This window comes from Camponotus vicinus, unplaced genomic scaffold (assembly GCF_025532165.1).
Source record: "Camponotus vicinus isolate PSW18456_S1 unplaced genomic scaffold, iyCamVici1.0 SCAF_2, whole genome shotgun sequence".
Classification (NCBI taxonomy): domain Eukaryota; kingdom Metazoa; phylum Arthropoda; class Insecta; order Hymenoptera; family Formicidae; genus Camponotus; species Camponotus vicinus.
In genome coordinates this window covers 7,031,270-7,045,615 of record NW_028141956.1, presented here as the reverse complement: position 1 = coordinate 7,045,615, position 14,346 = coordinate 7,031,270, and the positions used below count along the sequence as shown (strand labels likewise).

General features: G+C 26.7%; 3 protein-coding genes across 6 annotated transcripts in view; 1 reads left to right on the top strand and 2 right to left on the bottom strand.

Annotated features, from left to right (window-relative positions):
• Positions 1-14,346, bottom strand: part of Rh5 (Rhodopsin 5) — a 233,643-nt gene that overhangs the window by 200,686 nt on the left and 18,611 nt on the right. The window lies entirely within an intron of this gene.
• Positions 675-3,963, bottom strand: LOC145966943 (uncharacterized). Its single transcript, XM_083091400.1, has 2 exons — positions 3,912-3,963; positions 675-1,743 (listed from the first exon to the last, which is right to left on the bottom strand). The coding sequence occupies exons 1-2, from the start codon at positions 3,918-3,920 to the stop codon at positions 1,432-1,434; spliced, it is 321 nt and encodes a 106-aa protein (XP_082947526.1). The 5' UTR covers positions 3,921-3,963; the 3' UTR covers positions 675-1,431.
• On the top strand, positions 6,340-11,202 carry LOC145966580 (uncharacterized). 4 transcript variants are annotated; one of them, XM_083090770.1, is made up of 10 exons: positions 6,340-6,436; positions 7,078-7,223; positions 7,373-7,435; positions 7,619-7,848; positions 8,120-8,662; positions 8,747-8,878; positions 9,238-9,342; positions 9,467-9,592; positions 9,694-9,867; positions 10,492-11,202. In XM_083090770.1, the coding sequence occupies exons 4-10, from the start codon at positions 7,647-7,649 to the stop codon at positions 10,695-10,697; spliced, it is 1,488 nt and encodes a 495-aa protein (XP_082946896.1). In that variant the 5' UTR covers positions 6,340-6,436; positions 7,078-7,223; positions 7,373-7,435; positions 7,619-7,646; the 3' UTR covers positions 10,698-11,202. The 4 variants fall into 4 exon arrangements, with proteins under 4 accessions (XP_082946896.1, XP_082946893.1, XP_082946897.1 ...); XM_083090767.1 differs by having other exon boundaries at positions 7,078-7,435; XM_083090771.1 differs by having other exon boundaries at positions 6,342-6,436; positions 7,078-7,435; positions 8,759-8,878.

The window sequence follows — 14,346 nt, the reverse complement described above, 5'->3', positions numbered from 1 at the left end:
GTTGAATTTATATGTTGAAAATTTATAATATAAATAGTAAAAATATAAAATAAGCACAGTCGTGTTACTATATTGCATTTCCAATTTAATTATAATATAAATACAATTTTATCTAATATTTTCATCTTTATCGACAAATGTTACATACGCGACGTGATATAAAAAGTATAACATGGCAACAATTTTTCGGAAACAGCAAGACAGGAAACAGATTATTTGTTTAGACAAATAATCTGTTTCCTGTCTTGCTGTTTCCGAAAAATTGTTGCCATGTTATACTTTTTATATCACGTCGCGTATGTAACATTTGTCGATAAAGATGAAAATATTAGATAAAATTGTATTTATATTATAATTAAATTGGAAATGCAATATAGTAACACGACTGTGCTTATTTTATATTTTTATTAGTTATTTTATTAGTAAAATAAACGAAATTTAATAATGTTATTTTTATTTTTTCGCTTATATAAAAGAGATAAATTATCATATTTTACCTGAAACCTGCATAATATCTGAGGATGCTAATATTGTGTAATAGATAAATTCCACTTTACAATTTGACTGATGATAATATTATTACCGATTCTAATATTAGCAAAATAGTACAAAATACATGCAATAGATGGAGAATAATAGATTACATAATTATATTTTTTATGTAAATATATTTCTTTACTTTTTCCTCAAATTAAACATGAATGCATAATATCATCGTTGTTATGTCATTGCTTAATTGCTATTGTAGTGCAAATAATAATAGTAATCTCGCAAGAGCAATAATAGATGCAATAACAAAAATGCGAATTGCATATTTTCTTCTCAGAATTTATCATTATCGGTTTTTTGCGAATTGCTAGAAATTACGTTATTATATAATAACTCGAAATTATTTCCTGATAAATATATAACACAAATAGATTAATAAAAATAATTTATCGAAATAATTATAATACATACATTTTTTGAAATGAAATGATAATTATTTTAATAGGCTAAAAATTTGCTAAAAATAGCTTTACCAAAAATAATTAACTTGTGTCATAATTAACTTATGTTTTATAATGGAAAGATCACATTTTATTCTAAAATAAATCATAATATTAATAGAATATATTAACTTATGATTTCGATGATTTGCATTTTTGATCATTTATACTTTTTGATCATTTATGTTATTAATATGATCTGTATATTATTATAATCATCACATTTGTAATATAATCATTATATGATAATTAATTTTCAGAAAGATTTTTTCTTCCTTTCCATAAGAAAACATTTTAGATATGGGAAAGTGCTTTTTTGCAACTGCATTTAGCAAAAAGATTTATGCAGTTTATATTATCGAGAACTTATTCAAATGTCAATGTGACAACGACAATTAAATACTTTAAATGTTATCAAACAATCTATTATATTTCTTTTTTTTCAGTTGACTTCAAACAGCTGCAACAATCTCTTCAGAACGACATCGGGGATTCGTTTTTCCGCCAGATTTAGCGTTCCGGGAAGTTTTTGAGGTATCTGAGATCTTTCAGCCAGATTATTCCTCGCCGGCAGATTACTCGATTCCGTGGCGAATAAACGAGATATCGGAAGAGCCTTCTCGTTGAGATTCTCCGTACCGGGAAGCTGTCCGTCGATCACTTCTGTATTATTATCCAGATGAAGATCGTCATTCACATGGGACGCGTGAGGAGCCGCCAGTGTCCCGTAAACGCCAAGGAATAGTATCAGAAACTGCATAAAAAGCACTTGAATGCAGTGTGGTTGCATAGAATTACGTGAAATTTTGCGCATAGAAGATTATAAATATAATCAAGTATTTTATAATCGATTAAACTGATTGAGACAGATATTTCAAAATCGTTATTCTAAATTTTAACAATACGGTTCGTTAGACTGAACTGGATCTTTCTTTTTATTTGGATGTCAAGATTTCTCTCTCTTTCAAAATCTTTTCAATTATTTGTGCAATAATATATTTAATATATTTTCAGAAATAAAATATTTTCAGTTAAATTTTAGGAAACAATGAACGAACAAAATTGTTCACTTTAAATTAAATGAGTTTCAGTTTATAAAAGTCTTAACTAGATATTTAAATATTATATTATAATTAGTATATTTTTTTAAAATACTTTTTTACTTAGTGACTTTAATATACGAAATTATATACAACATTAATGCATGAAACAATCGGATTTAAAAATTATTGCGCCGTTCTCATTTGACCATAATATGAAAAAAAAAGAAACTTCAACACACATAGATCATGCATGCAAGATTTATTTTTTAAATAAACCTGGCATACATCGCGAAATTTACACGAAATTAATTTAGAATCGTCGAACAATCGACGCGATGATAAATGCGAGCTAAACGATGCGATCATGAATTTATGATTGTTTATTGCATCGTGTAAAATACATAAATTCGCGTGATTCCACATGATACAGCGGTTTGTTCGGAGAAATCACTTGCAGATTAAATTCGTCGAGAAATAGTGAACATGAAAATTTAAAGCGGATGACGACAATTTGACGCGGCGCTTGTAGGTAGGTAGGTAGATAGGTACAGATACGTGTGAGGATTCTCCACACCCTTGTGCTATTTCATATAGAGACACTCTCAGGCTCCACTTCGCTTGACCCAAAAATCTCGTCCAGGTTAAAAGATAACCCATTTTTTCGCAATTGACTAGAAATTCTTCGAACGGGACAAAGCTATTTTTACTGCGGACGAAAAAGAATTTTTTCGATCGCTAATCGCAAGAACGAATTGTTGCAATAAAATGACTGCGTCTTGCGTTCAATGGTATTTAAAAGTTGTATTTTAACTGCTTTTTTTATAATTTACAGCATTTGAATTCGAGATCTTAACTTACTACTTCGTTATAGAAATTATTTGCTTTAAAAAATAATTTCTATTATAAAAAAATAGAATTTTAAAAAATCTAATTGTCTATAAATCTGTACAAATCTGTATAAAAATCTTATATAAAAAATTAATTCATCTCTCTTAATTGATCATGTAAAATGCTAATTTTATGAGCCTTCTCGAAAATATCGACGACATTAATTATTGATCATTTATTCGAACATCCTTTACGAGTAACCATGCCTTCGCTTTCAGCAACAAATTTATAATTAATTCGGTATTTAAAATTAAATAAATTTCCACCCATACAATTACACTAACCATTTGCGTAATTTGCGCCACGAAATATAATTATAAGTTTTATTGGGGCCAAATTAGCAAAGGATCAGAATAACTTAGTTTGACATTAATTTATCTTTCCAAAAATATTCGGTTTTGTAATAAGAAGAATAGAGCTAATCAGAATCCGAATATGCATGTAGATGTGTAAATCTATGACAAATTATTCACCTACATTTAGGGTCGAATCGGCTTTCTCTTCTCTTCTTATTACAATTTAATAGGATAGCCTATTTTTCTCATAATATTTCGTTTATTAAGAATTTGAGAACAAGATGAATAATGAATAAAAGATGCTAATCTAGGCTATACAATAAGATATCATTAATAACTTTGAAATACAGAGAATAATTGTATAATTAACTAAACCTTGAAAGGATTAATGATAGTTTAGCACGTTGATGATAAATGTTGGTGACACTTTAATTATCATTGTAAATTCTTCACTTTTTAAATTTTAAATCTATTATAATTCCTATGTTTAAAATCTCATTCCCATGTTTTATAAAATCATTCGGCTATGAAGAAAGCTATGCGACCGCGATTTCAGCACAAATTCATCAAAATAAAAAAAATTGTTGCTTTTCTTAAATGAGAATTACATCAATCAATCACACGCAAATTTGACGTCACTCACGGAAAACACGCGCGCGATATTTCTTGTCTTGGAATTTCCAATCTTCTCTTACCTCTATCATGTTCACTCGATGCGCAGTGTCCAACTATCCTCGAGAATGGCACGATGATACTTTTATATAGATATACGTGTATCTGTATGTGTGAAGGAGGTACCGGTCTTACCGCGTGTTGAATCGATGTTTTTTTTTTTAGTAAGCAAACGATCACGATTCCCTGAGGGCAAGATTTCGTTCGGGAATATCTATTTTTTTTCCTTTTTGTTAAAGTTATTACTCTTAATAACCGTTAACCTCCGTTTATATTTGCAATGGCGTAACTATGTGTTATTTTAGGAAATTTTTTGATTCGATGTAGAAACATAACTGTAAAGTTTTTTACACATGTGCAGATGTTTTAATGTGCAAGCTGCTGGTTTTATTCAGCATGCATATATAAAAATGTATAATTTTTTATAATACATCAAAGAAAAAGTATGATGTATTTCTTAAAATAATAAAAATAGAAACTGTAATAGGCATTCTTTTTCTTATTTATTAACGTTCTAAAAAATACATGTAATTATAGATAAATTAATCGTAATTGAAAATCTAAAAACCAGTTTCTTCGTAATTCTATGTTGATTAAACGATTGCGATTACTTGGAAAACTATATGCAATCTTTCACATGAATTGTTTATAAAATCTATGTAATTCTCTGTTTCTGTGCAAATTTAGTTATGACACGGTAACGATACGAGAAATTTTGAAAATTGTCAAAAATAGATTTTCTTGCATATTATTAATCTTGCAAAAATGTAAATTATTTATCTAGTTTGGAAAATATTCATTTCGATAGCAATAAAATATATGCATGTTTAGAAACTTAAAAATTATGATATTACTATACTAGCAATATGTACAATAATTATACTATATAATAATCTCATGTGCACTTAATATATGATAATTTCTTGATTGCTATGCGCATGGATCAATTTAGTATTAATATGATTATTATAGCAAATAAATTGATTTATGGCTTTACAAAACATATAGTGTCAGTAAATTTATATAGATTTCGGTGCTATAAGAAATATAAAATTAAACTAGATATTAAAGTATTATATATAAAATATAAATTTATATACATTAATATTTTTTAATAGGTATTTATATGGCCTAAACTGAAAAATCTAATATTATCTTCAAATTATCCCCAGAATTCTATTTCCAGAAATTATCTGATATTAGTAAGAAAGCATTAAATTGACGTATTCGTAATTATTAATTGATTCGCAAAAATATAAATTGTGGAAAAAGAAATTTTTATTTTTTTACTATCCAAGGTGTAAAATTGAGAAAATTATAATGATAGGATTATGTGAGATATAAAGTTCATTATTATTACCAATAATATTCATATTCTTAAAAATTTATCAAATTATTATCAAATTATTTCAAATTATTATAAATCTAATGAAAATGATCTTGCAAAATCATAAAATCGTAGAATCACATTAATCGATAGTCGCGCTGGCAGTTCCACATGTATAAATATTATCTTAAAAGATGAAAGAGTGAATTTCGCGATGTTCTAAGGTAAAGACTATTTCTTGAAAATTGACTTGAATTTTATGTAACTGTCAATATACACCGTGATTCACAGAATCATTGTCCATCATCCCAAAAATATCTAGTTGTTTGAGTCGCATAACATGACATTTATTACAAAATTTTATATAAGATCTCTAAATTTTTTTTTTATGTAAGATATCTTAAATAATACACAAAAAGTGTATATTTATAATTAATATTTTTCTACTGTTTTTTAAATACTATACTTTTCTAAATATTGTATTATAAAATCTATTTTTATAAGAGCATGTACTTCGTATTGTCTCTGTATTTCATATTTTCTCTGTACTGCGAATTAAATAATTATTCTGGCTATTCTGGATTTTAAACGTCCACGCTTCCATTTCACAGAGGAGCGAGATAACTAAATATTTTTCACAATTTCTACGTCTATTAATGCAACACGTTTATCCTCTATCGTCTATTAATGCAACACATTTATCCTCTATCAACCAGACCAAAAATAACTAAAAAAATTATCATTAGAGCGTAACAAGCGGTTTCATCTACTGTCAAAAATAAACTAATATATAACAGAAAAAATTATCTCTGTCCTATAATTTCCTTGATTTCATTTTTCTCGATGTTTAAAGCGAATGAAGTCACAGTGAATGACGCTACGACCGACGCAGTAGGAGTATACGGTGATATCATTTGCGCCAAGTGATCTCATCGAGGGTCGTGTGACGCCATAAAGCCCTTCTATTCACTCGATCGAGCAGATATTACGCGGCCTACCGTAAGCCGTCTAGCTGTGTAAGAGATAACGATCGTGCGCCGCTGGCACGATGACGTCACCGAGTTCTATTCTATTTTATCGAGAGGGCACGCTCGATAATCCGGTTTTTCTGACGTTCTCCTCTACCTACGCGTGCCTATGCTACGTATCGATATAGTTAAAACGGCAACGTAAGAAAAGTACAGCGTAAAGAAATTATGACGTAAAGCCTGGGATCGTGATGTAAATATGTATATTGAATTTTTAACTCGTTGGTTTTATACTTTATAATCGCCATCTCATATAATGCATGTCATAACTGAAAAAATATCTTTAAAAGGGAATATCTTTTTAACAACAGTTGAACTTTCTCTCATAAAAGGTTAAATTAATAGTTAAATTAATTAATTATTAAGGAGTTATTTAATATAAAATTTAATTAAGTAAAATGCTTTTGGCAGAATAAATCTTTTTGTCCGGTAATAAAAATCGATTTCAAATTAAGAAAGAACCTATTCCTAAATTATTTTTGAATAAGTTTCTCCAAAATTGTTATTTTTTTATTTTTAATAATACTTGAATATATATTTAAGGAAATAAGTAAATTTAAAAGATAAGAGAATCCAACAGATTTATAATACATGTATTTTATACATTATATTTTAAAATTCAACTTTTTCAATTTAAAATAATAAGAAATATTCCAATTTTAATGGTAAAATCATGTGTACATATATTATATATGTTCCATATATTAAATATATCACGAAAAAATTATTCTTAATAATCATATTTTATACATTGCCACAGTAATGGATCTCATCTTTGTACATATTCTATAAAAATATTTTCTCAGTATTATACGTTAAACATTATAAATACAGGTACATAAATACAGATATATAAATACAGGACATAAAAGAAAACAGTTTGTCTGACAAGGATCTGAGAAGATTTAAATTCATGTAAACACAATTCAAACAGTATTGCTCGAACATACTCGATGTAACGTTCAGTATATGTATGTGCGGTTCGTAATTTTCATAGTAATTAATATTTTTCTGTGCTATTATTTCGCGTTTGAGAATATGATGTGTATGTTACTTTATTTGTGCGTTTCCAATATTTCAATAGATAAAATATTTTAAGTAACACACATTTTTATTGCGCATTTACAAGGCAAGTTATAAAGAAATCGATCTACGACAAAACCGAGAAGAAACTCTGAGAACTTTTGTACAGGTAAATATCTGAGTTCTGATTTCTTGAAATTATAAAAATATGAATTACAGTAATATAACTTTGCTTGAAATTTCTCACCGAATAACCATTGACATATCGAAATTATAATTACGAAGACATATCGTAAAGGTCGTCTATGTCAATTCTCGAGTAAGAAAAATACATATTATTAATCCTCAATAGGATAATTATAAAGTGCTAATTTTCAAATATGAGTCGTAAAAGTGTACAAAGAAGGTCCGCATTGTCGTTTGCTGGTGCAGATGATTCCATCGACCATTACATTGATAATATTGTACAATCCGATCCTTGGAAACACGTGGAAAAAATTGAAAAGAGCGATGCGGCTCGTATCCAAAGCGTATTGAACGAATTCAATGATAGAATTACGCAAGAAAAGACTTGCAAAGCAGGTAAAAGCTACAACAAGATACATGGTGTCTTGAAACCTTCATTTTGTTATAATTTTATTATAGATTTTTTAATCGATTTTTTAAACTCTTCCAAATAACATATAATGATGTCAAATGTTATCAAAGTTTTTGTGTGACTAAACTTATAAAAATTAAATTATAATAATAACTAACAATAAGAGTACATATATGAGGATATTATGGAGTTAAATTGATATGAGTGAAAAATTATTTAAAAAATTTTGCAATGTATCTATTAATATCTTTATAGGTCTTACGAAAAAAAATTCGAAACAACCGACGGAATCCGTGGTAAAATCTTCAACTGAGGATTTGATAACAACAAATTCTGAAGGGACTTCTTCAAATATGCATAACGATATCCTTGTACCTAAAACTAAAGATCAGATAAGAAAGAAAACTTCAAAAAAGCAAGCACCTGAAACGGTAGAAGAAACGTCTTCACAAGAACTCCAACATGTTGTCGATGATATAAAAAAAACATCGAAGAAAAAAGGTCGAAAAACCTCAGAATCCAATGTCAAAGAGATTGTCGTTAACGAGTCAGTCAAAAAAACAAATAAGAAAGACGTAATAAATATGATCGATATAAATCCGCAAACAAGCACGCCCAAACAAAAATTGCCTACAACAGTAGGAGAAACAGCAAAAGACGGAAAATCAATTATAAGAAAAAGAAAGATGACAGATTCTGAAAATAAATCAGAGAAATGTATCAAGCCCGAAGGAAAAAAGCAAAGAAAAAGAACATCGAAGAAGAACGCGAAAGACATCGAACATTGTCAAGACGAAGGTAAATAAAATCGATTATATTCTTTCTTATTATATTTAATTTCTACAAATATTTCGTATAATTTCTTTTAATAATAAGCATAAGATTGTTTTTCAGTTAGTAAAAATATGCCTGGCAACGGGGAAAAAATTATGAATATGGAAGAAGTTAAGAATTTGGAGTGTAATAAAGAGAATCACAATGCGTTGAAAAGTGAAGTAAAGTACGAGAACAAATGTAAGTGTATATAAAAAAATATTAAAAATTTTATTTTTAATACTTATATTATGTAATATTTTAGTATTTTAAAATTCATCCTTTTTTTCTCTAATTATTTTAATAACGTTTTCTTCAAATTACAAAGCTTCTTAGTAAGATAAAGTCTTAGAGAGAGAGTAAGATAGAAAAAAAAATATAAAATTAGAAATAATATAACAGAAAGTGTCACATCTAAACCGTGCAGTGTTGACAAATATAAAATATAAAAAGTAAAAAATATTAAGCCTAAACAAATAAAATATATGCATAATATTTTTTTGCGTAAGTGTATCAAATTTCGTATAATTTATTTTTGTAATAACCATGATTTTTTTTAGCTAATAAGAAAGTTTCTGATAAAAATAATCATTTACAAGCGGAAGAATCTAAAAATATATCAGAAAATAAAATGAAATGTAAAGTAGTAGATAATCAATGTGAAAGTAAGAGAAGTATTTCCATTATACCTAATCTTCAACAATTTTTTTTATTTTATAATATTTTATAATTCTTTCGTAACATGATACATTTTTTCCATTTTTAATGATAATTACATATATTTTTCAGTCAAGAATATTTGTACCAAATTAAAGAAATTGAAAAACAAAAACGAATTGCCTAAAAACGTTACATCAAATAAATCTTCCAAGCCATTAAAAAGTAACGTGGAAAATATCAAATGTCAATGCAAAAGTAAAAGAATATCCAAAACATTTTCACATTTCAAATATATTTCATTAAACATTATTTTTAACAATCTAACATTAATTAATAATTACAATTATACTTTTCAGAAAAGTGCGCGGAAAATTGTGGCAAAGATGAGCAATGTTTACTGAAAACTAGAGAACAATTAGAGAAAAGAAGAGAACATAAAAAAAGTAAGAAAGCTGCAAAAGCTATGGCTAAACTTAGTCATGAAATATCAACCGTTAAGAAAAAAATGGAAAGCATAAAAAATGATTTAGGTAAGATGGCTTCTATAATTTTAGTATTGATCAAATTTTCGAATATTTTATATATAAATATTATTATAATTGTATCATTATATAATAATATCATTATATAATAATCATTATATAATAATTGAAATTAATATTATTGTTTTTTTAAATATTTTATTTGATACCTTATTTTTATTAATAATTATATTAATTAATTATTTAATTATATTTATTAATTATTTATTTATATTTATTTAATTATCTCTTAACACTCTGGTAGAATTTCAAGGCGCATTTATTTCACACGGAATAAATCAATCAATATAATCAAGCATTTGTCGATCTGCTTAGATATATGCGCTGTGAATTAATTTAAAAAAATCTTTATGTCTTCTTTTACAATATCAAATAGTGCTACAATTAATCTTTACACACACACACACACACACACACACACACACACACACACACACACACACACACACACACACACACACACACACACACATCGCAGTAGTTTATATAAAAGTATTCAACGGTTTAATAGATTCTACCAGGAATTTTCTCATACAAGAGTCACACTTGCTTCTCAAATTCATGATATTTCCGGAATTAATCCTTCATTTCTTTCTTTTCTCTTTCTTATAGAAAGTAGCGAGTCATTGGATTCTAGCGATTATTCCGACGATCGATCATATTCATCTTCATATTCTTCTTACTCTGGATCTTCACATTCAAGCGATTATAATTCTTCAGATTTCACAAGCGATGATACCGAGTATACGAGTGATTCGTCTGATTCTTCGACTTGTAGCGAAGACACAAACACAAATGAGAGCAAAAGCTCGCGTTGAAATAAAAGTTATAAAGATGCAGTTATATAAATAAGGGAAATAATATTCAAAATTAAAATAGCATATATAATAAATTCAAAATCTTATTTTAATATAATAATAATAATTAAAAAAAAAATTTATTATTGAGACATATATAATATCTGCATGTTTTTTTATTTTATTTATAATTTATATTTGTAATAAATAATTATAGTTTAATTAAAGAATGATAAATAGAGAGAGAGAGAAAAAGCGCGAATTTAAGTGAACACTCCAATGAATGAAATTCAAAAATTGAATCTGGCAAGATAGAGAATATTCTGCAAAATCATATATTGAATATACATTTTCATCATATTGAATACACATACCAGACTCAAAATGTTTATTTAATCTTACACTCAAATTGTTATATTTTTTATCTATGTTAATTGTTATTTCTTATTGTATAACGTATAAAATAATTTGTGGGTAATTGTTAATTATATAATCTTATTTTATAGTCTTATACACAAATACTTAAATAGACAAATTTTTAATTCCGCATGATTAGAAAAATTGGCTTTAATTTGTTATATCTTTTCAATTTCACATATAACTAATAACACATATTATTTCGTCAAAGAAGAAATTTTAAATTATATATAAAAATTTTAATTTTTCAAATAGCAAAAATTATTTTAGGTAATGTTTAAATATTTTGCAATTAATTGCATGCGTGCGCGAGTTATAGTTTTATAAGTTAATAATAAATTATACTCTAATTTTATATTGAAATTTTGTATTGTAATATCTTATTGTAAAGAATTCTGTATAATTTTTTGAATAAATAAAGAATCCATAAATTTAAAACACATTGGAATATTTGACAATCTTCAGCAAATATATTGTATTATTGAGAATATTTCATTCGCGTGAAATTATTGTAATAATTTAATCAAATTCGTATATCCAATCGTATATCCAATCGTATATCATATATTGCATTTTTTTATTCACAAAGGCAAAATAAATATAAAAATATTATACGATCTATCGCTATTTTTAATATGATGTTACTTTGTTAATTGTTAATCTGGTTTAAAACTGTTTTTATTTTCAGAAATGCGCCCAATATACGAGTACTTTCAATTCTACTTGACGATTTATGATATAATATTTTCCCGATTTTATTAACAATTCCCAAGCATGCAAGAAGCTTTTCATTTTTAATTCTTCATAATTTAAAAACTTTTAGAGTTTCAACAGTTTTCTTCAGGATAAGTTGCCATCAAATTTATCAAAGCGTCTTACTACATGGAACATGAATAATAGATTCGAGACTACCCCTGTATAAATACGATTTAAACGACCCTCGAGTGAGAGCGACGAACGCACGTACGATGCATTCGATCGGATGCATTAAAATAATGCGTACATCACAACTCATAAATTCATCTCATCGTTTCTCTGCCTCCCTTGTTACTATTCGTGGCGTTTCAGCACCTGCTCCATGCGCTGCCGTATTTTTTCTTAACGTTCTAACTGAAAACAGAGAAGACTAAAAATAGACAGTTTGACGCACATTGCCGATGTTAAGGTAAGTAAGCATGAACCGTATGTTTGCTCTTTTCTGCGGGACAATAATCCGACACCGATATGCCACTTGTCATTATCACAAATTCGAAGTAACTATATTGTGTAATATAAAAAGTGTCAAATATTATGTCAAGTCTCACAAGTTTATATAAAGATCACAGAACACGATAAGACTATCTATTATTACTTGTCTTACCTAAGAAAATCTTACTTAAAAATGAATCACTAACTTTAAAATTACTACATAGGTCATGCAAACATGAGATATAAACCACAATTATATGATAAATTGAAAGAATTTATAAATCAGAAAAATAAATAAAATATTCTCTTATTTCTCGGGTTTTTGCATTAAGAAATTTGTATTTATTTATTTTTTACTATTTTTTCATATCACAATATTAATGATAATGTTTTACATATTTTGTTTATATATATATATATATAATAAATTTAAAAAATGTAGAATAATCCACAAGGATATAGTTATATTTAAGAATAGTTATATTTAATTCTTTGAATTTTGTTTATTTTTTAATTCATATGACCGTTTTACCAAGAAAAAGCCATTCGGTTTTTTCTCTTGAATATGAGATTTCGAATGTGTTCAAGATTTATCATCTCACGACAAAATATAAGCATTGTTTCGAAAAACTAAACTGCAATATTAAAAAGAAACTTGTGCGCGTTTTTCTTTTCTATATTACATCTCCTTAAAAAGTACATATTAATTTAAATTAATCTTTAGAAATATAATTCTCATTAAAGAACGCAAAATAAAAAAAAAATAAAAATTGGAAATTTTTAATTATAAAATTACAAAAAAATGAAATTTAATTATAAACTTATAAAAGTAATAAAATTACAAATTTATCAACATAGAGTGCACACATAGAAAGAAAATCAAAGAATCTCAAAGATAAAAGTAAAAAAAATAAGCTTACGCAGTAAAATGAAAACATTTATTCGTTCTTATGCGTTCTTATATATTCCAATCCGCGACAAAACAATATTTGAGATTTTTTGTTTGTCTTCGTCCTCAAAAATTATAATATATAGACAATGCAAAATAGTAAATACAATGTAATAGAAGTAATTTTTTGCTAAAATGAAATTAGAAATTGTAAGAATAATACAAACATAAATGAATAAATTAATAATATAAATTAATAATATAAATTAATAATAGAATATTAAAATTTACAATTGAAATTAAAAGTAATAGTATTTTCTAATAATTTATGATAAAAGATACATTAAATAAACGGAATAAATGGAAATCGTCTCGATCAGAATTAAACCATCGAATGCTCTCGAAAACAAAGAAAAACAGTAAACATCTAAAAATTGCATTGTATTTGTCGGTAAATGAATAAAAAAGATAAACAGTTTGAAGAAAACAGCAAGAAAAATCAACGTTATCAAAAAGAGAAAATAACTCGAAATCAAAATATGATAATTTCACAGAATCGCATTTCTTATTATTAGTAGATGCGCTATGTATCATGTTGTTTGTGTAGTAGGCTGTGTGAGCGAAGCAATCACCAAAACAAATTTTAAGATAATATATTTAAACCAAACCAAAGTTAAATCAACTTTCCGAGATGGCTAAAACCGCGAATCAAGTGTATTGCAAAATCTCTTAGAATCAAGAGTGCAAAGTAACGGTACGCGCGAAGAACAATCATCAAAATCCCTCGCCAAAGAACATAATACATTTAGCAACGTATTTGTGAACAGAAAATTGACTACGAAAACCAACTTTTTTCTATGTTCGCCAAGATGTTCGCAAATTGCTTCGCGATGATTTATATTCACAGAACATTATGAATCATAACTTACAGTTCTTATATAAATAATAGTTTAATATATATGCATATATTATATAATGTTATAAATTCTGTTTTTTCGTTTCTCTTTTATCATATTATCATACATTATACTTATATGTTTATGACAATTTATATTTATTTTTTAATTTATAAGTTCTACATTCCTGTTCTATACGGTATCGCGAAATTTTTTTATCATTCGTACAATGTGTTTCGACGTATATCTATAATAAGAATTCGTTATTCAGATATTCTCA

Coding starts and splice junctions, on each gene's coding strand:
- LOC145966580 (XM_083090770.1), top strand. CDS start 7,647: ATGAGTCGTAAAAGTGTACAAAGAAGGTCCGCATTGTCGTTTGCTGGT. Junction 7,849..8,119: donor AGAAAAGACTTGCAAAGCAG/GTAAAAGCTACA, acceptor ATATCTTTATAG/GTCTTACGAAAAAAAATTCG. Junction 9,343..9,466: donor AGTAGATAATCAATGTGAAA/GTAAGAGAAGTA, acceptor TATATTTTTCAG/TCAAGAATATTTGTACCAAA.